The sequence below is a fragment of the Monodelphis domestica genome, chromosome 8 (genome assembly GCF_027887165.1).
Source record: "Monodelphis domestica isolate mMonDom1 chromosome 8, mMonDom1.pri, whole genome shotgun sequence".
NCBI classification, from domain to species: Eukaryota; Metazoa; Chordata; class Mammalia; order Didelphimorphia; family Didelphidae; genus Monodelphis; species Monodelphis domestica.
The window spans coordinates 258,960,668-258,980,162 of NC_077234.1; the positions used below are offsets into that span (position 1 = coordinate 258,960,668).

The following is a 19,495-nucleotide window of genomic DNA, read 5'->3' on the forward strand; positions in this document are numbered from 1 at the left end:
CCTTCCACTTTAGTCTATCTCTAATTGGTAGGAAGAGCCAAAATGTTCTCCATAAGTTCCACCACTAGATCCTATTTCTGTTCTCTGGAGCCAAGCAAAACAATTTGAATCCCTCTTCTAGATGGCAGCTTTTCAATCCCTTGAAGACGGCTATCTTGCTTCTCCCTTCATGGATTATCTTCCACTTGTCTTGCACATATTTATGTACAAAGATGAAACATGCTAGACAAATTGCAGGTAATCAATGAAGGCAAAGTATTGGCATTAAGAAGGATTTAGAAAGGCTTCGTACAGAAGGTGGAAACTTAATTGAGATGAAGGAAGTCAGAGAAGCCAAAAGAGAAAGATGAGAAAAAGAGTTCCAGGTGTGAAGACAGCCATCAAATGCACCCTGAACAGGAAAATGGAATATCTTATTAGAGGAAAAGCAAGGAAGCCATGTCACTGAGTCACAGAGGACATGGAGGTATATGAAGGTGCTCAAAAAAAGTGAAAAACTTATAAATGTGTAACAGGAATTTTATTTGATCCTGGACATAATAGAGAACCAGTAACATTTTTTGAAGAGCATGGAAGACTTTTGGGGGGATGCAAGTAAGAATGACTAAAGAGTAAAGTCTAAATTAAGAAGTAGGAAGGGAAACCTCGTCCTCTCCTACTTTTCCAGTCTTCTTATGGCCCATTCCCCCTGACATATCCTCTTCAGCTCAGGGACACTGGCCTCCTGGGTCTTCCATGAACAAGACCTCCAACTCGAGGATCAAGGTATTTTGCCCCGGAATTCTGTTACCAATGACAGAATTGTCCCTTTGCTCATGACAGCCAGTCACTGCCAATCTGCAAGCACTTCCAGCAGCAGTTCTGTTTGAGTGAAAATAAGTGCCGGTACCAGCACTCCCAGACTTTAAGACACTTCCTCAGAAAGCACTCCAGAGCCTCTGCCAATAATCAGAGCCTCAGCCAGAGCTGAGCCATGTAGTGCCTGTATAGCTTAGCAAAAGTAGCCAGCATATGAGATCTGGGCACAAAGGAGGTGATTGGCAGCACTTTCTCTGATGCTCAGGACATAACCTTTGATCTAGATCTTAGTTCTACCCTAGGGCCTCGTCCCCATCCCGATTCTGAGCCAGCACCACCTCCTGATGTCTTCCCAGATCAGAATGTTTTTAGACTCCCAAGAACTCAGACTCCAGACCTGATGAACAAGGAGAATTGGAATGCGCTATGTGGTATCTATATGGAGAAGGTTTGGAACAAACCCCCAGTAGACAGCTTCTTTACTGTTGGACCCAACTGTTCCCATTGCTACTGCATGAGGTGCCTCGGTACCTGGCACCAGAGTACTGGAGAAAGCTTTCCGAATATCACAAGGCTGGTCCAGAATGTCCAGTCAATTCTGGCTACTTTGTCAGTTCAGGGTCAGCAAGGGCTCTGAGAAGGAACTGCTCATCCTGAAGTTCAACGATCAGAGAAGCCCGGTCCATTGCAAGTTCTTCCAACAAGGGAAAGGCCACCCGCTGTCCTTTCAAATCTGACTGCATCACCCTGTACCAGTTCCCTGAGTGCTGTCGAAAGAAGTGGGGTTCCTTTCTATGTGCCAGTGAAGCATCAAACAGATGATCAGATGATGCAGACAAGGAAGAAGCCTATTTCTTTGCCTATCTCATCTCCATGTCCATAACAATGAAGAAACCTTTTCCAAATCTAGGGATTCTCATGGCTGAGATGTGGGGGTGGCAAAGCAGGGGCAGTCAGGGGAAGTCGTGACTATGAGCAAGAGTTCAGATGGAAGGGAGCCATCTACACCACCCTCTAGCCTGATGGCACATTGGAGATGCAGGACAGTGAATGATCAGACCTCTCACCAGGTGGAAGGTCCCCATCTCTTTCTGTTCCTTGGGCCTCGGTCTTTACCTTTTTTATATAATGATTATGAAACAAATTAAACTAGGTTGAATCACTTTAAAATAAGAAGTGGGAAGGGAAAATAAGAGTTTAAAAACTTGGCTTCTATTCTTGATTCTAGTATTGTGTAATCTAGGGACATTTACTCGATCTGATTTCTTGAGCTTTAATTCCCTTATTTGAGATATTAAAGCATATGGTTTAATGAATCGAAATATGTTGAATTATTCCATCATGTAAAAAGAGACTAATTAAAGGCAAGATATGGAAAAATAAATAAAATTTCATTTTATGTTTCCAATAGTGAATTATGAGAATGGATTTAGACAATTCACTTTAAACATAGAGCATCTTGCCTCTCTAGAGCATAAAATCCTTGTAAAATGGGTTTACAAATTTTATCTAAAACATGCTGAGCCCTGGTAGGGACTCTCATTTTTGTCTCCATATTACACATATTACAATACATATATTAAGAGCTTAATAAATTCATTAAAAAGTTGAAAATGTTAAAATACACATTGCCTTATCAATTCTCAGTCTAAAACAGCTATGTGTGAGCTCCTTACTATGATAGGATGGTCTGAAAATAATCTCTTTTGAATTTTGGGATAAGTGCATATGTTTCTATAGAGAAAGAGGAGTAAATTATAAGACACTACTTGGAAGAAAACAAAATTATTTCAGTGTAGCCAAAGGGGAAAAATTCCTTCTGTTGATTATTGGAAACTATTCTGAGGATGCAATAGAAAGCAACAACCTACTAATTAAAAAAAAAGAAAAGCATGGCACGGAGAAAACCGAAATGACTTTTAAAGAACCAGAAATGGTTTAATTGATGAAATTTAATATTCAGGTTATATGAGTAATATTACAGTTATTCACCAACCTAAGAACTATAATAGATTGTGATTTTTAAAGTTAGCATCAATATCAGTCGGCTAAAGAAATAGATGTCATGTAGTAAGGTTTGCTACTGGAGGTCTAAACAAGATTTTATGTGATGACCAGGTACTTTGTTAGTGCATTTTGACCCCTGCATCTACCTTTCACATCTTTTGCATAACTACCCAACTGGAAATGTATAGTTAACTAACCAGCAGAGGGCATTCATTCTCTGTTCACACACACACACACACACACACACACACACACACACAGAAGTAAGGTTTACCTCTATATAAAGTGAACAACAATCTATAGAATATTAAGTGATGCACAGAATAAATGTACTTAAATGTTCTTGGGGGGGTTAACATATGGTTTGGTTTTATCCTCCAAAACATTTCTTAATTCAAAATTATCTGTAATAGAATATTCAGGGAATTTTGTTCTTGAAAATAATATTGGGATTTCCCTCTCAGCTGTGCTCATCTGGCCAGGTGCCCCTCTGTAATCAAACAATTGTTGACTAAGTGCCCACGTGCCAGCCAGGATTCTCCCGAGTTCAAGAAAACACACACACACACAGTTTACCTTGAAGTTAACAATGCATCCTTGCTGAAAAAGACTTTTCAGTGACAATTAAGCAGGCACGTATTATGAAGACTTGGTACTTATAACTGAAATCTCGAATGTTTTCACATAATATGAATCATGTCTGAGGATAATATTTCTGTGTAGGTAGTTCTCAGTTGTAGCAGGGGACCTAAAGATCTCGGGGCAAATTCTGTGTGGGTGTGCCTGGATATGTATATGCATAGACGCGCATGCATATATGTATACACATATGGTTCACGATGTATTTAATGTTTAGAAAAAATGACAACTTTAAGCATCCAACCCACGGTGTGAGCAAACCATCGATTCTGAATGTGTTTTCATACTTCTATTTCAATAAGAATATATCAGAGTTTATGAGAATTCACAATAGCTCACCCAAATAATGAAGGTACCAAATAAATATTGAATTCGGGAGAAGCTGCAGCCCTGGGGAAATTAATACTGTCACCTATAAAGCATGCCCTAAGCAGAGCTGCCCCATTCACACTTCCCTCGGGAAGAAGGATGCAATTAAATGTTTTGGTGTCAAGAGCCTCCCTTCTGGCTTCTACTAGACGGTCAGTCACTGGCAAAAGAAGAGAGCAGGACGCCCTCAACAAAGGATTCTACTTAAGATGACCTATGCTTTGTCTGGCAACAATTGGGTTAGCATCTGCAAATAGCAACACACTCACAGGTAAAGAAAATAGTGAGAGCGCTCTAACACTGTGGTGCAGTTCCAGTTCCTAGCAGGGAAGAGCAATTAGCAAATTAATGAAGTGTGCTTTCATTTAGACTTCTCTTTCTCAAGGTAAATTGTTCAAGGGAAGTCTGGCGGTCTGATTACTGCCCTTAGTAAATGAAACTGTTGTTAGGACTTGGCTAAGTGAGAAAGAAGACTTGTGAAGACTTGTGAAATACAAACAGATTTCCCTTTATTAACCAGTCATAAAAACGGCAAAAGGCTTCCCTTGAACAAACAAATAATCTGGAGGCAGAGAAGTGTCGACTTGAGCACTCATGCATTTTGCACTGGTTCTTCTCTGAGAACTTGGCTTTTCGGGGCTCTTGGCTGGCCCCACAGTTATTTTATTAAAGCTGCAGATAGTCAGCGAAGCCTGGAAGTTCAGTCTTTTCCCAGTACAGCAGGTTGTTTCATTATTTCACGAGTCACAAACAGCCATGTCACTATTAGGAGGACATTTACAAACCAGGACCTCTAGGAAAAGGTGTAGCAAGACGGGGGGCTGCGTTTAAAAGCCAGTCATTTGAAGTCTTCTAGCTCCATGTCCCATCAGACGGGAAATCATTTCAATGAAGATAGAATGTTTGTAATTTGCTAAAATGGGTTCTTTGTAGCCATGTTAGCTGTTGTCGAGGAGCTTTAGAAGTTCCCAAGAGCATGAGTACATGGGTTACAGGTACGATAGGCAGGCAGAGATGAAGACGCTGGTACTTAAATCACCGCTGCAATTCCAGCCTTTAATTGGGATGTAGCAGCGTCACAATTTTAGGGAGTAATAGGAAATGGAGAAGATCAGATTATATCAAAACAGCGCCGGCTTAGTTAGCGTAATAGTCACATAATTGGATGGGCTCTTTTGGAATATGGCCAGAACACTGGGGAAGGGTGATTAAACCCTTGGGAAAATATCTAATTATCTGGCTTGTTAAGACACTGGGTTTCCATTTGATGTCAACGTACAGCACTCGCTTGTTTCTCAACAAGAATTGTAAGATATGGGTTTGATAGCTCAATCCAGAATAAGCAGGTCCAGTTTTGGAAGTCTAGTCCTAATCAATTCGACCGGTAACTATTAAACCCCAAAGGTCATATTTAGCATTGCAGAGCTGCATTAATATTATCCAAAAGGTCTTGGATAACGCAACACTGATATACTAGAAAATAAATGCATCATTTCCAATAACGTATTTCCAATAACGTTTATATAATCTAGTTTCTTTGTATCTTCCTTCCTTCCTTCCTCCCTCCCTCCTTCCTTCCCTCCATCCCTCCGTCCCTCCCTTCTTCCTTCCTTCCTTCCTTCCTTCCTTCCTTCCTTCCTTCCTTCCTTCCTTCCTTCCTTCCTTCCTTCCTTCCTTCCTTCCTTCCTTCCTTCCTTCCTTCCTTCCTTCCTTCCTTCCTTCCTTCCTTCCTTCCTTTTCGTTCACCTTCTGTCTTAGAATTATTTCTGTGTATTGGTTCCAAGGCAGAAGAGTGGTAAGGGCTAGGCAATGGAGGTCATGTGACTTGCCCAGGGTCACACAGCTCAGACGTGTCTGAGGCCAGATTTGAACCCAGGACCTCCCATCTCTGGGCCTGGCTCTCAAACCACTGAGCCACCTAGTTGCCACCACATATATTTTCTAATTTCCAGTCTTGTGATATTTTCTATTGTATAATAATATATATATTATATATATTATAATAAAAAATAACCTCTAAATTGTCAAATCTGCTAGTAGTGAAAAATGCTTTTACCTAAAATATGATTATAAAGTAACAACAGAATAGAACTCTTATTTCTCAGTACAAAGCAAAAGGGAGGATTGAATTAAATTCATGTAAAAACATATCATAATCCTATGCACCTTATCCTTATAATTATTTCTTAAAAATACTTCTGAAAGGCAAATGTCAAACAAAAGATAATAAACTGTATTCAAAGCACATCTGCAGAATTAAACTTAATGCCAATTACTCATAAAATATTGATTATGTCTTCACATTGAAAGCCTATAGAAATTTTTGACTCATTTCTGAAGCTGGCCATGATCACAATTTAAGTGAATTATAACTCGTGTTTACTATAAGATATTCTCAGCTATACCTGGAAATCTGAAAGTAAAAGACAACCAATTCTTGTGTTAAAATGAAAATAAATACTTTTCTTTTTCCCAACATAGTTTCTATGACAACAAAACAAGACTATATTTTCTAAAGTGCTTTAACAAATATTGAATTTTAAGGAAACAAACTCATTAATTTCTCATCATATTAATGTAGCAAAGAATTTTTTCTCATTTCAAATAAGTTAACTAAAATATATTCTTGCACCTTAATATTTCTGTGTACCCATGTTCCCCTTGGTGTGATTATTTCAGATAGACAAGCCAGAAAGCAATGCCAGCTGGTCCGACTAGTAAAGGAGGTAGGACCAAGGATACGGTAGTAAATGTTTAACAACCTACTCTCCATTAAAAAAAAATACTGTACAATTGTCTCTAGCACATCACTGGGTATGCTAGACCCTTTGTTGTTATGTTTAAGTTTCCTCATTTTTGCCCTTAGGATAGGGTGGTGAGAGTTGCTGAGCTATAAAGCTGACTTTTGTAACTCTAAATGCCTAGGGTTTGAGTAGTTGGGGAGGAAGGTGAAGTCTGGTGTGCAGAAAACTAGGGTAACTGGGTAGGGTGAGTTAATTCCTACACTACTATACCACCTCCTGACACATTAAGCTAAGAAACAAATGGGAAAGACCTGGGATAGTTCTTTCTTTCTTTCTTTCTTTCTTTCTTTCTTTCTTTCTTTCTTTCTTTCTTTCTTTCTTTCTTTCTTTCTTTCTTTCTTTCTTTCTTTCTTTCTTTCTTTCTTTCTTTCTTTCTTTCTTTCTTTCTTTCTTTCTTTCTTTCTTTCTTTCTTTCTTTCTTTCTTTCTTTCTTCCTTTCCTTCTTTCTTCCTTTCCTTCTTTCTTCCTTTCCTTCTTTCTTTCTTTCTTTCTTTCCTTCTTTCTTTCTTTTCTTTCTTTCTTTCTTTCTTTCTTTCTTTCTTTCTTTCTTTCTTCTTTCTTTCTTTCTTTCTTTCTTTCTTTCTTTCTTTCTTTCTTTCTTTCTCTTTCTTTCTTTCTTTCTTTCTTTCTTTCTTTCTTTCTTTCTTTCTTTCTTTCTTTCTTTCTTTCTTTCTTTCTTTCTTTCTTTCTTCCCTGCCTCCCTCTCTCCCTCTCTCCCTCTCTCTCTCTCTCTCTCTCTCTTTCTCTCTTTCTTTCTTTCTTCTTCCTTCCTTCCTTCCTTCCTTCCTTCCTTCCTTCCTTCCTTCCTTCCTTCCTTCCTTCCTTCCTTCCTTCCTTCCTTCCTTCCTTCCTTCCTTCCTTCCTTCCTTCCTTCCTTCCTTCTTTCCTTCCTTCCTCCCTCCCTGCCTCCCTTTCTTGCTTTCTTGCTTTCCTTCTTGCTTTCTTTCCTTCTTCCTTCCTTCCTTCCTCCCTCCCTCCCTCCCTCCCTCCCTCCCTCCCTCCCTCCCTTCCTTCCTTCCTTCCTTCCTTCCTTCCTTCCTTCCTTCCTTCCTTCCTTCCTTCCTTCCTTCCTTCCTTCCTTCCTTCCTTCCTTCCTTCCTTCCTTCCTTCCTTCCTTCCTTCCTTCCTTCCTTCCTTCCTTCCTTCCTTCCTTCCTCCCAAGTGGACTAATCTGGTACCCATCACTGGGATCTTTTAACAAAATCGGTATAAAAACAGCCTGTGAGATTTTGGCTTAGAGCTCCTAAGACCCTACAGAGCTTCTTTGTGGCCTTTAATTTCTGGGATTGTCATTGTTTAGTCATTCAGACCACACTGTCCATGGGGTTTTCTTGACAAAGGTGGCAGAGTGATTTGCCATTTGCTTTTCTACTGAATTAAAATAGACAGAGGTTAAGGGAATTGCTTAAAGACACATAACTAATAAGTGTCTCAGACGAGACTTGAACTTGGGTGTTGCTAACTGTAAGTCCAGTGTTCTATCCACTGAGCCATCTAGCTGCCCTTAATCTCCTTGAGAGTATCTTTTATCTTCCTGTAGTGCATTTACATGAATTTAATTGAGTAAATTTTTTATTAAAGGAGTTATTTGTCTGAAGTCTTCGGCTTTGGGTGATTCAATGAACTATAAATGATGATACCTTGAAACTGGTGTTCCTCTCTGAAGCCCTTCCCTGCTCTGATCTAGGCTCCACACAACTTTGTCAATGTTGTTGAGTCTTTTCAGTTGTCTGATTCTTGGTGGCCCCGTTTGGGGTTTTCTTGGCAAAGATAGTGGAGCTGTTTATCATTTACTTTAGCTCATTTTATAGATGAGGAAACTGAGGCTAACAGGGTTAGGTGACTTGCCCAAGGGTCATAAAGGTACTAAATGTCAGAGTTCAGATTTGAACTCAGGAAGATGAGGCTTCCTGACGCCAGCCTCAACACCCTGTCCAGTGTGCTACCTAGTTGCCCTTCTACATAGTTACCAGTGACTTAACTGAGGCATATGTCTAACCATGTCATTCCATTACTCAATAAATGCCAGTGACTATTACCTCCAGGATCAAGTAAAAGTCTGGTATTTAAATCTCTTAATGATCTAGACCAGCATTGGAGAACATTTTAGAGATCGAATGCCCAAAACTGTATCTTCAAGCTGCCTGTGAGCTCCCCCTGCAACCCATTGCCCCAGACAGTGAAGGGAGGATGTGCTGGGTGGGGCATGTGAACATTGTCCTCAGGCTCAGTGGAGAATGGGAGGGGAGCAACCCCTCTGGCATGCCCAAGGCATGTGTGCCATACCTTCACCCACATGGATCTAGTCTCCTTCTAACGTTCCTGTCTTCTTAAACTTTATTCCTCTATACATACTCAACAATTAAGCCCTATTGACCTATACTCTCCTACACACACAATACTCCATGTCCTGTCTTTGCGTGCTTGCATTGACTGTCCCTCTTTTTATTTCTTCCTTCCTAGAATATCTGGCTTCCATCAACATTTGACTCCAATGCCAATTTTTTCTAGGAGGCCTTTCCTAATCTTCCCTCTTCCTCCAGCCACTTCTCTAAGGTTACCTTCCAACTACTTGACATAATTGATACATACTTAATTTACGTACATTTTTAAGGCAGCATGAAGCTAAAACTAGTCTTAGATCCAGGAAGGCCTGAATTAATTCATTTCTCTGACACATATTTGCTATGTGATAGTCAGCATGGAATGACTTCAGAATCATCTAAGTATCAAGAATGTTTAGGTACGAGACCAATGAATTAACTGTGTCTTCAGTTTCTTTTCTTTCTTGATCTTATACTAAAATTTCCCATCATTTCTCTTGCCTTATTTGCAATGAAGTTACTGTGTATCAAGGTATATTTTGACTTAGTTTGGATAACGTTGTGACATATCGTTTCTCTTCATTATCCCTAACTTTTCAGTGGATTATAAATTGGATACGACGATGACTTAGATAGTAGTCTGTTGGATTAGCCCTATTTTGAGGACTGGAAAGCTCGATGGCCTGTGATACTTTGTTTTAATCAGCTTAACTAGTTCTCAGACTGCAAAAACAGTTTGTTACCAGGTTCATTTTCAAAGCCTTTTCAGTTCAGTAGAACTTGCTAAAACATGCTCTATGATCACAGCCTTTGACAACACAGGTTTACCGCCATATTTAGAGCAAGATTTGTATAAAGACATTTTCACTCCTAACTCATATATTCGATTTTTTAAATGCTGTTGGTTGTTGTTCAGTCATTTCACACATCTGACTCCATTTGGAGGTGGTGGTGGTTGTTGTTGTTGTTGTTGTTGGGGTATTTTTTTTTTGGTATTTTTTGGGCAGAGATCCTGGAGTTCTTTGTTGAAAATTTCCTTCTCCAGCTCATTTGACGTATGAAGAAACTAAGGCAAACAGGGGTGAGGGACTTGCCCAGGGTTATAGCAAATGCTTTAGAATTTGAACTCAGGACCTTCTCACTCTAGGGTAACAAGTAATGCTACATATAAAAACTGAACTGCCTTGACGACTTAATTTACCCAGAGATGTACCATTCCTAATTTCTAAGTAATATTTCTAAGTTTTTAAGTTCATTTTTAGGAAGGATAAAAATGCAAATAAAAAAAGGACATTGGGTTTCAAATTTAAAACAAAGGAATCAGTATTCTATGACTTTGGACAGTTTACCATCTCTAGGAATATCAATTTCTTAAATGTTGTGCTGTATGAGATCCATGCTATGAAGGAAGACATTTGCCTATTTGTTCAAGTCGAAGTTTACCCAGACAAACGTGCCAAATGATGCTTGCTCACAGTACACATATTTCTCGAGAAATTGTTGCCTGCCTGGAATGTACAGGAAGTTGTTGATATTTGCCACCATGATGATTGTAGCATCATTCTAGTAGTCTCCTACACTGTTAACCGAGTCTCCTCCCCCCTCCCTGATAAAGGAATGGATACAATAAGCAGGGTGTAAGGAGAGAATTTTAGACTGGGGGTGGGGTGGGGTCAGGAAGTCCTAGCTTTAATCCCACCTGTGACAAGAGTTCCAGCTGTCAGTCTCTGGGCAAATCACTTAACCTCCACATGCCTCAGGCAACTCTCTGAGATTTCTCTATCAAGTCAGAGATTGTTATCGTCCAAATTGGAAATTCCCCCAACTGGAATTTCCTATGAAGACAAATTCTCAGGATTTGTATATAACTCCGTGACAGCGACGGGTGCCAACTGAAGGAGCCAGTTGCATTCCCCAAATATGTGTGGGGCGACATGTAAATATCCTGCTCCTTGCAGATACAGCATTGGAAGGGGCTGGCTTTGCAAAAGTCCATCTGACCCCCAAGTGAATCGAAGTAGATGGTATCTGTGGCTGGAGCACCTTAGAGTGGAGAAGAGAGAAGAGCATGTAGAAGGCTATTGCAGGAGGGGGCCCAGACCAGGGTACCGGTTGAGGCAACAGAGAAGGAGGACGAATACGAGAAATGGTGTGAAGGCAGAAATGACCACATTCTGTCCTGGATTCGATATGTGGGCTGAAGCGTTGGGGATGACACCAGGGCTGTGAACCTGAGTGACTGTTGTTGCCACTAACAACTTGAGCAGTCTTGGGGAATTGGGGGGAAGGAGGGTGGGGGAGGGAGAGATGATGAATCCTGTGTTGCGCAGGAGGAGTGTGAGATGCTACGAAATGCCTACTTCAGAATATTGGATGGGCACGTGAAGCTTTAAGATGGCTTGCAGGTACAGAGAAAGGAATCATCTGCACAGAGAGCAGAACTATTAAACCCAGAGGAGTTTGCAAACTCTCTAAGTGAGATAGTACAGAGAGAAAAAAGAAGGAAGCCACATGGGAATTCAAGTTCGTCGTTAATTATCGCTGGGGTGGGGAGGGCACTACTCCCATCTTACAAAGATAGATAAAATATGGAGTATCAATTGCTAGGAATTATGCAAATACAAGCAAAAAGTAAAATAGCAATGAGCCTCAAGGGGTCTGTATTCTAATGGGAGCCTAACAGTGAGAGGCCACAGGAGTATAAAGGCCAGGGCCAGGGCCAGAAGCTCCTCAAGTGAAGGTTTCGGGATGAACTCACGGAAAATCCTATGAGAGGGATTTTCAAGTCACGTGTTTAGGAGAACGGAGGAAGCCCAGAACAGAAGCTGAGTTTCCTTTTAAATTAATTTTTTTCTACCTCTTGCTACCATCATGAAAGGAGGGGAACCAAGAGGACACCCAGTGATGAGTGATTGTCTGGGACACACATATTCCCCTAGAACTGCCCCAGTGACTTAGGGAGGAATGTTAGGGAGATGCGTCTTCCCTCTTTCCTCCCATTAGAGTTGCATTCTGCATTTTTTGAGGGAATGCCCTCACATTTATGAGATCACAACGCTACTAGAGCACTCCAGAGAAGGAGTTTTAGCAAGGAAATGCTCGTGCCAAGGACTTCTTCGATGAGAATGCATCTTGAGATGAGGCAAAGCTAGAAGAAACCATTTCTGCCGCTTCTTTTTTTCACAGCTTTAAAAGAAGTGGCAATGTCTGAATAAAAATCAGTGTTTATGTAGTGCTTTTAAGATTGCAAAGTACTTTGTAAATATCTCATTTTATCCTCCCAACAGCCATGGGAGGCAGAGAGGCTATTTTCCTCATTTTACAACTGAGAAATTTGGTAAATAGAGGCTAATTTACTTGCCCAAGATCATATCTGAAGTTGAATTTGAACTCATCTTCCTGACTCTAATTCTAACATTCTCTCCTAGCTTAAATTATTCAGAAAAGATTAATTTCCCATACATTCTATTCTTCCTATTGTTCCTAAATCAGAGCAAAATAACCTGGAGAAAACAAAATGCTTCATAGATTTAAGAACAGATAGAATAGATAACACGCACAGATAGAGATAGCTAAAAAGAAAGTGCCTTTCCTCGGAAGAAGGAAAGAAGGAAGAAAGGGAAGAAGGAAGGGAAGAAACAAGTATTTATTAAGTCCCCATTATAGACCACAACCTGTGTTAAGAGCTTTACAAATATTATTTCATTTGATCCTTATAACAACCCTGCGAGGTATGTTGGAGAAATACAGGCAGAGGTTAAATGACTTAGCCAGCATCACAAAGCTAGTGTCAGAAGCTGCTTTTGAACTCAGGCTCACTATTCTAGGTCCAGCATTCTGTCCAGAGCTGCTTCTAAGAAGCATGTCTAGAAATGTTAACATTGTGATGCTTATCTGCCCCTTCTCTGAGTTTCTATAGCACTTAAAATCTCCACAATACCCCATGGAATTCGATGACGTGTTGTCATTTATTGCTCTTTAATCATTTCACGCTAATCACAGTAGCCAGATTTTTGAGAAATTGTGGCCCGCCTGAAATGTGTAAGAAATCGTCAATATTTGCCGCCAGTGATAAGAGTGCTGTACTTCTAGTAGTCTCCTACACTATGTTCAAGCAGTCTTTCCAAATAAATTGGAGGCTCATTGGAATCGCATTCTCTTTCTGTGCAGGATGAGTACCTTGCAAAGCTTTGGACCAAGGTAGTTGTGTAATGAAGTTTACATGATAAAGGCAATCAATGGTCCATTTTCTGCTGTCTGCACTATGGAAGGCATAAAAGAGTTCATTGTTTTCCATTCTGATAAATATGTGGGAATTGCCAAGGAGTTGGCTCTGTTGCTGTTTTTTACCTTGTGTTGCAGTGATTAAGACGCACACCTGCCTATGTATCTGTTAACAGAATGGTTTATGTCAGGCAGTCCAGAGAGTTTAACCCAAATACTCTGGTCAGCTCCAAAGCTCAGGGGGAAAAAAGGAAATAGAAAATGCATACCACAAAGCTCTTAGGTCCCAGGCTCCACCTCACATACATCAAATTGGCAAAAGTGACAAAAAGGAAAATCCTATTGAATCTCTTCCTGGTTAGTTTCCTGACTGCCTACAGATATTCCCATGTCTCCCCATCCTCAAACATCCTCGCTTCATCTATTTTTTCTCCCTTTCATAGCTGAACTATTTAGCAGGGTGTTCTATAAGAGATGCTTCCACTTCCTTTTCTCTCATCCTCTTCTTAACTCTAGTCTGGCTTTTGACCACATCATTGAGCAGAAACTGCTCTCTTCAAAGTTAACAAACAATGGCTGAACATTCTGGCGTTTCATAGTCCTTTTCCTTCTTGGACTAGCTACAGCTCTTGGCCCCATGGACCACACTCTTCCTTGATACTCTCTCCAGAGGTGTGCAAGAGACAGCAGTTCTCTCTGGCTTCTTCTACTTGTTAGACTTTTCAGTCTCTGTTGTGGAATTTTTATCCAGGTTATGCCGATTCACTTTGGGTCTCTCCAATGCTCTCTTCTCCTTCTATAGGATTTCTCGTATGGATCTTATCAGCTCCCTAGGCTGTTATCATCTCCATTCTTTTCAGACATCTTTAATCAGCCCTAACCTCTTTCCTGCTTTGGAGAGTAATGGGAAGGCTGGTGCAGAGTAAAAGTGAGAGGATGATTTCCCTTAGACAGATGACTGGAGCTCGCCATCCACTGATCCTGGCTTATTTCTCCATCAACCTGAAGAAAAGGTGTTGGCTTGGAAGAGTCCAGGGAAAAAGGGAAGCCATGGAGATGGAGTCTCGAAGTTTAGGCCCAGACTAGGCTCTTCTCGTTTTTGGCATGTGGGCCCTGGTTCTGGGCACAGGAGTGAAGTGCTTTCATTTGGGCTCTCAGAGGGACAAAGAGGGGCCCCAAGAAAGAAAATGCCACTTAGCTGAGCCTTCCCAACTAGCAGTGCCCAAGGCCAAATGGAAAGGGGCCCTTTGGGAAGGTATTAATCCTCTGGATTAGGGGCCCCCAGGAGGTAGGGAAGCTGAATGACACCCTGCCTCACTTTCTCTTCCAAAGTCAGTGTATCCTTTATCCGGGAACGTTGGAGACATTGGGAAATGCACTTAGCTGGGGGGAGGGGGGCGTGAAGGATCTGGTGGTCCCCCTTCCTTCCCCCTGTCTCCTTTGGGGGTGAAGCCACCCGCGGACGCCATCCCCTCTTTGGTTTGTTCCTCTGTCCCCGAGCTCAGTTTCCTTGGACATTTTCTCCGAAGGAAATGGAATCTCCCCGGGTCTAGCTCCTCACTCTCCTTTAGCTGAGCGCCATCCCAGGTCCGGAGGGCTTCCATTCTCGTCTCGGGCCCTTGGCTGGGATTAGGCCCTCCTTCCCGGCGCTCCCACTTTTGACTTCTGGCATCTCTTCCAGTAGAAGGATGCTCGCCCAAGTGCGTGCGCGAATCAGCATCATTGTGCGGCCGCGGCTCACTGAAGGGCTGGACGCGACCAGCATCCCTCCGTAGTCGGTCTTCCTCTCCCGGCTCTCCAGCATCCCCCCTCCTCACCGAAGTTAAAGACGGCCCAACTTCCCGTCGAAAGGCTACGACTCGGGTGGCTGGGCACGGGGACTCCAGGGTCCGGCACAGTTCATTGTTTCCTTCCGGAATGACTTGCCCCTAGTTAAGTCTTCTGCTGGGCGTCCCGGGAAGGCTCCTCTCGGACAATAAAACAAGATGCGGCCTCCTCGGGGTTCGCCTCCTTCAAATATTTGCCACTAGTTCAGAAGCACAACCAACGCTGGAGCCAATTCAAGGCCGCTCCTTCCCTCGCAAACTCCGAAAGCGGGTTTTCCGTTTGCGCCCCTCCCCCAGCCCTCTCGGAGGTCACAAAATTGGGGGTGGGGGTGGGGCAGTGGGGAACTTGGATGTGCCCGGAAGCGGGAACGAAAAGGTTAAGTAAGGACCAGGGGAGATTTTTTTGCAGTCTTTGTCTGGGAGGTTCCATTTCCGAGAAAGGTGCGGGGGGATAGAGAGGGTAAGGGGAAACGGGAGAAATGGCACGTTCTCGTTAGCGGTGCCTTTCCCAGCCAGGGCCGAGCCTCCCTGCACCTGAACGCTTTCGCTGGGCCTTTTGCTTGAAGTCCAAAGAATAAAAGAGAGACATTTGTGGCCGAAGTTGCCTGTTCAGCCCGGGGAGAGGCGGCTCGTGGGGGAGGGGGGGCGGCAAGAACCGCGCGGCTCCTTTAAGCACGTTCCGCCGGGAGGGGAGGGGAGGGGAGGGGAGGGGGCGATCTCAGCCATCCGGACAGTTTGGTAAACCTACAGCCTACGGAGAGCGCCCGGAGACAACGTGAGGGAAGAAACTTCCGACGGAGCCGGGGAGAGACCCTGGGGCTGGGGCTCTACCCCTGCGCATCGTCCTTCCCCTCCAGGGCTCGGCTCCTCGGGGACCTCCGCTCCGAGCCTGGCCGTGGAGCAACGCTCGGTGGGAGGACCGGAGGCTGCGGGCATCGCCCCTTTGGAAGTTGGGGGGTTCTTGTTCCTGTTCCGGAGGTCTCCGTGGAGGGGGCGCTGCCTCGCCCGGGGCGGGGTGGGGGGCGCAGGGCAGGGGGAAATGGTCCGGGCTGTGCCGAGCTGCGGCTGGGGGCGGCGCGGGGGCGTGAGGATCTCCTCGAACCTGCTTCTTGCTCCAATCTCGGCTGCATCTCCCAAGTGATGGGGAGCCAGGGAGGAGGCTGCCACAGCTGCTGCACTGCTGCCGCCACGCTCGCTCCAGTCTCCGCCGATCTCTCCGGCTAAGCAGCCTTCCGAGCTCGCCCCTCTGCCCCGGAGGAGCCCTTCCCGTGGTCGCTGCCCTCGGAGCCGGGGCTCAGCCGAAGAAGCTCTTCTCCCCACCCCGGTGGCCTCTCCGAGCCCCCACTTCTTGGCCGCCGAGCCTAGAGCAGCCTTTATTTGGGGGGAGAGTCCGGACCGAGGCCGAGGCTTCTGCCAACTCTTCTGGGGGCGCTCTTTGTTGTCCCTCTGGACGGTCCTGGGTGTCCTCGGGCTGCTCTTCCGACAAGCCGGGGCCGGAGCCAAGAAGCAGCCCAGCCCGGCCAGACTTTGTCCTTCGAGGGCCGGGATCTCGTCTCGTCTCGAGAGGTCCGTTTGGAGTTCGAGAACTGCTCCCGGATTAGTCCACGTTGCTTATATTAAGCCTTTGTGTGTGTATGTGTGTGTGCGCAAGTGTTGCGGATCCACAGATTTGGGGCCGTGTCACCCCCTCTTGGAATGAGACTGCTTGCAGAAGGCACGCGAGGACCATGATCGCTGAGTCTGCTCACTTTTATCTCTTTGGATTAATATGTCTCTGCTCAGGTAATGCATCTTTTCTCTGCTCCCTCCGCCTCCCTCCGTTTACTGAAGGAGCGGAGCAGTCCCTGCCCGGGACTTTGTCCAGAGCCCCGGGTTCTGGAGAATTCGCGGCCCCCGGAGCCCCGGGTTCTGGAGAATAGGCTCCCCCCGCCCCCGGGGCCCCGGGTTCTGGAGAATTCGCGGCCCCTAGAGCCCCGGGTTCTGGAGAACAGGCGGCCCCCGGAGCCCCGGGTTCTGGAGAATTCGCGGCCCCCGGAACCCCGGGTTCTGGAGAATAGGCTCCCCCCCCCCGGGGCCCCGGGTTCTGGAGAATTCGCTGCCCCTGGAGCCCCGGGTTTTGGAGAATAGGCGACCCCCGAGCCCCGAGTTCTGGAGAATTCGCTGCCCCTAGAGCCCCGGGTTCTGGAGAATAGGCGACCCCTGAGCTCCGGGTTCTGGAGAATTCGCGGCCCCCGGAGCCCCGAGTTCTGGAGAATTTGCGGCCCCCGGAGCCCCGGGTTCTGGAGAATAGGCGACCCCCGAGCCCCGGGTTCTGGAGAATTCGCGGCCCCCGGAGCCCCGGGTTCTGGAGAATAGGCAGCCCTGTCCAGAGACTTTTTTTACTACCGCCTCTCCCTGCACCCCCCTCCCCCATCTGGGCCTTAGTGAGACAGAAGTTTGACTCTCTGGGGGGGAGGGTGCCCAGTCTCTCTGGAGAGGTTGCTTGGCTTATATGGGGTCTTTTTCTAAGCCCAGAGCTGGGACGGTGGGACTGGGTAGACATAAACTTGGGGCCCCGAACCCGATCCTTAAAGCACAGCTTGCTTTCTCTGGAGAGCCAAAGGGATTATTAGTCATTGTTTTCTGTATACAAAGTCTGTAATTAGAACCTGATCAAGGGGGAACTGCAGGAAATAACTCCTTCCTGGGCAGTCGGGGCTCAGAAGTGCCTCCGAGGAGAGGTCCCGGCTCGTGTGCCCGAGGCAAGAGTGCCCGTACAGTTGGAGAACACAGACGTTCTGGAGCGGGCTGTCCTCCAAGTGAAGCGTTGGGAAGACTTCCCAGGTGCGCCGATGCGGTGTGTTTAGGGTCTTGCCTTTTTATTCCCCAGAGAAACTTGGAGGAGGGGAGGGTAAAGCGAGCTACCTTGAACCCCCCCCCTTTCCCTGCCCCCACAATGCCTCCATCACAAGTTTGTTTTCTCCCTCAAGCTTTTCTGGGGGGGGGGGACAACAGTCTCCCCCTACACTTCAGGCGTTCTAGAATCATTTGTTGAGCGGCCTGTCCTAAACTGCAAAGTGGGAAACACAACTTTGAGGCTTGGCTTCTAGCTTCTTTGTTGTTGTTGCCCCACCGACCGCCATTGATATTCCAACCAGTGGTTTTACTTGAGCCCAACCTTACTGGGAAATCAGAACAGAGTTTCCTCCTGTTAACAATCAGTTCATCGACTGCCAGAAAACCCGGCAACTTGAGAAGCATTTCTGCACGCTGTAGAGCTTCCTTTGGCCTGGTGTCTCCAGAGCCTAGTTTGGAGTGGGTGGGAGGACCTTTAGAGCCCCGCCGACCCACCCCCATGGCTCCTCTTCTCCCGCCTTTCCTGATCCCGTGTGTGAAGAGCTTCATTTCCCGCCTCCCAGAGGTGCCGCCTCGGATCTCTCTTTGCCCAGTTCTCTCTTGAGGCTCAGTTTAACTTGGAGCCGCAGGCGGCTCTGACTCGGTTCTTGGCCCACCATTTGGGCACCCGTTTCTTCCGCGTGCGGGGTGGCGTGGCTGTGATGCGTGAGTGGAGGGCGATGACTGCAGATTCGAGGATTGCTGGCCATTGGGCCTGTGGGGCTGAGCCTCCTGTCAGCCTGTAGATGAAAGACAAGGTCCGGTGACAGGGAAGTCCTGGAGGCTCTTCTGTCTCGGGCTTCCGGTTCAGAGGCTTGACACACATTTGCCATCTCGAGGGATTATTGCCACCCTGTTGTGCCGGGAGGATACAACTTCTCCCTGCATTTCCAGTGACCCCCCCCCATGCCTGCTCTTCCTGCGCTCCGTAGTGCCCCGCCCCCAGCCTTTCTCACAGCTCGGGCCCCTTCCCTGCAGAATGAGGAGGTAGCGAGAGTGGCTTTTAGAGACTCCCCTAATGGCCGACCTTCGGGGATTTCCTAGGACGCGGCTAAGACTTCTGGGAACTGGGAGAAGCCAGCGAGCTGGGTGTGTCCCAGACCTGTGGTCAGGGAGTGAAGGAGTTCCTGAAAGGCGAGCTTTCATTGCCGACCCCAGCCCGGGGTCCCCAGCCCCCCTCACCTCCCCCCCCCTTGTTAATGGGCAAGCTTCAGCCCCTCGGAGGCACAGAGAGGAAGCGGGAGCCTGCAGAAGCTGCCCTTGGGCTGCATTCCCCTCAGTGTGCTGGGAGCACCCGGAGTGATGGGGGGGGGGGGGTGGAAAGGGTGTCGCCCCCTGTTGCCTCCTGCTTGTTAAGAGAGCTGAAGCACGCGGGTCTGTCTGTTTGGGAAAGTCAGCTTGGTCGTCCTCGTGGCGGCTTCCAAACGCCTCCTTGGGTCACTAAGGATTTCCTTCATGGATTCCTGCAGGGAAATCAAGGAGGGAACAATCGTAGCGGTCTTTGGGGCCGTCTAGGCACACGTCCCCTCCCTCTCCAGATCACTGTTCTGAGACTTGTGTTCAAGGGAAAAGCAGAGACCCAGGACCTGTGTAGGTTCAGGCTCAGGAGGTGCTCTGAGCTCCAGACGAA

The 19,495-nt window shown here is 45.8% G+C and overlaps 1 protein-coding gene across 16 annotated transcripts in view; it reads left to right on the top strand.

The window, feature by feature from the left end:
* The window catches only part of ROBO1 (roundabout guidance receptor 1), a 1,078,784-nt gene that overhangs the window by 733,986 nt on the left and 325,303 nt on the right, over positions 1 to 19,495 (top strand). For 2 of the 16 annotated variants that reach the window (XM_056807828.1, XM_056807839.1), the window contains exon 1: positions 15,690 to 16,773. The exons of 13 other annotated variants lie outside the window; for them this stretch is intronic. In XM_056807828.1, the coding sequence (XP_056663806.1) occupies positions 16,626 to 16,773 (148 nt within the window). In that variant the 5' untranslated portion in view covers positions 15,690 to 16,625. Of the gene's footprint in view, positions 1 to 15,689; positions 16,774 to 19,495 lie in introns of those variants that run through there. One more of the 16 variants, XM_056807831.1, reaches the window with a different exon arrangement.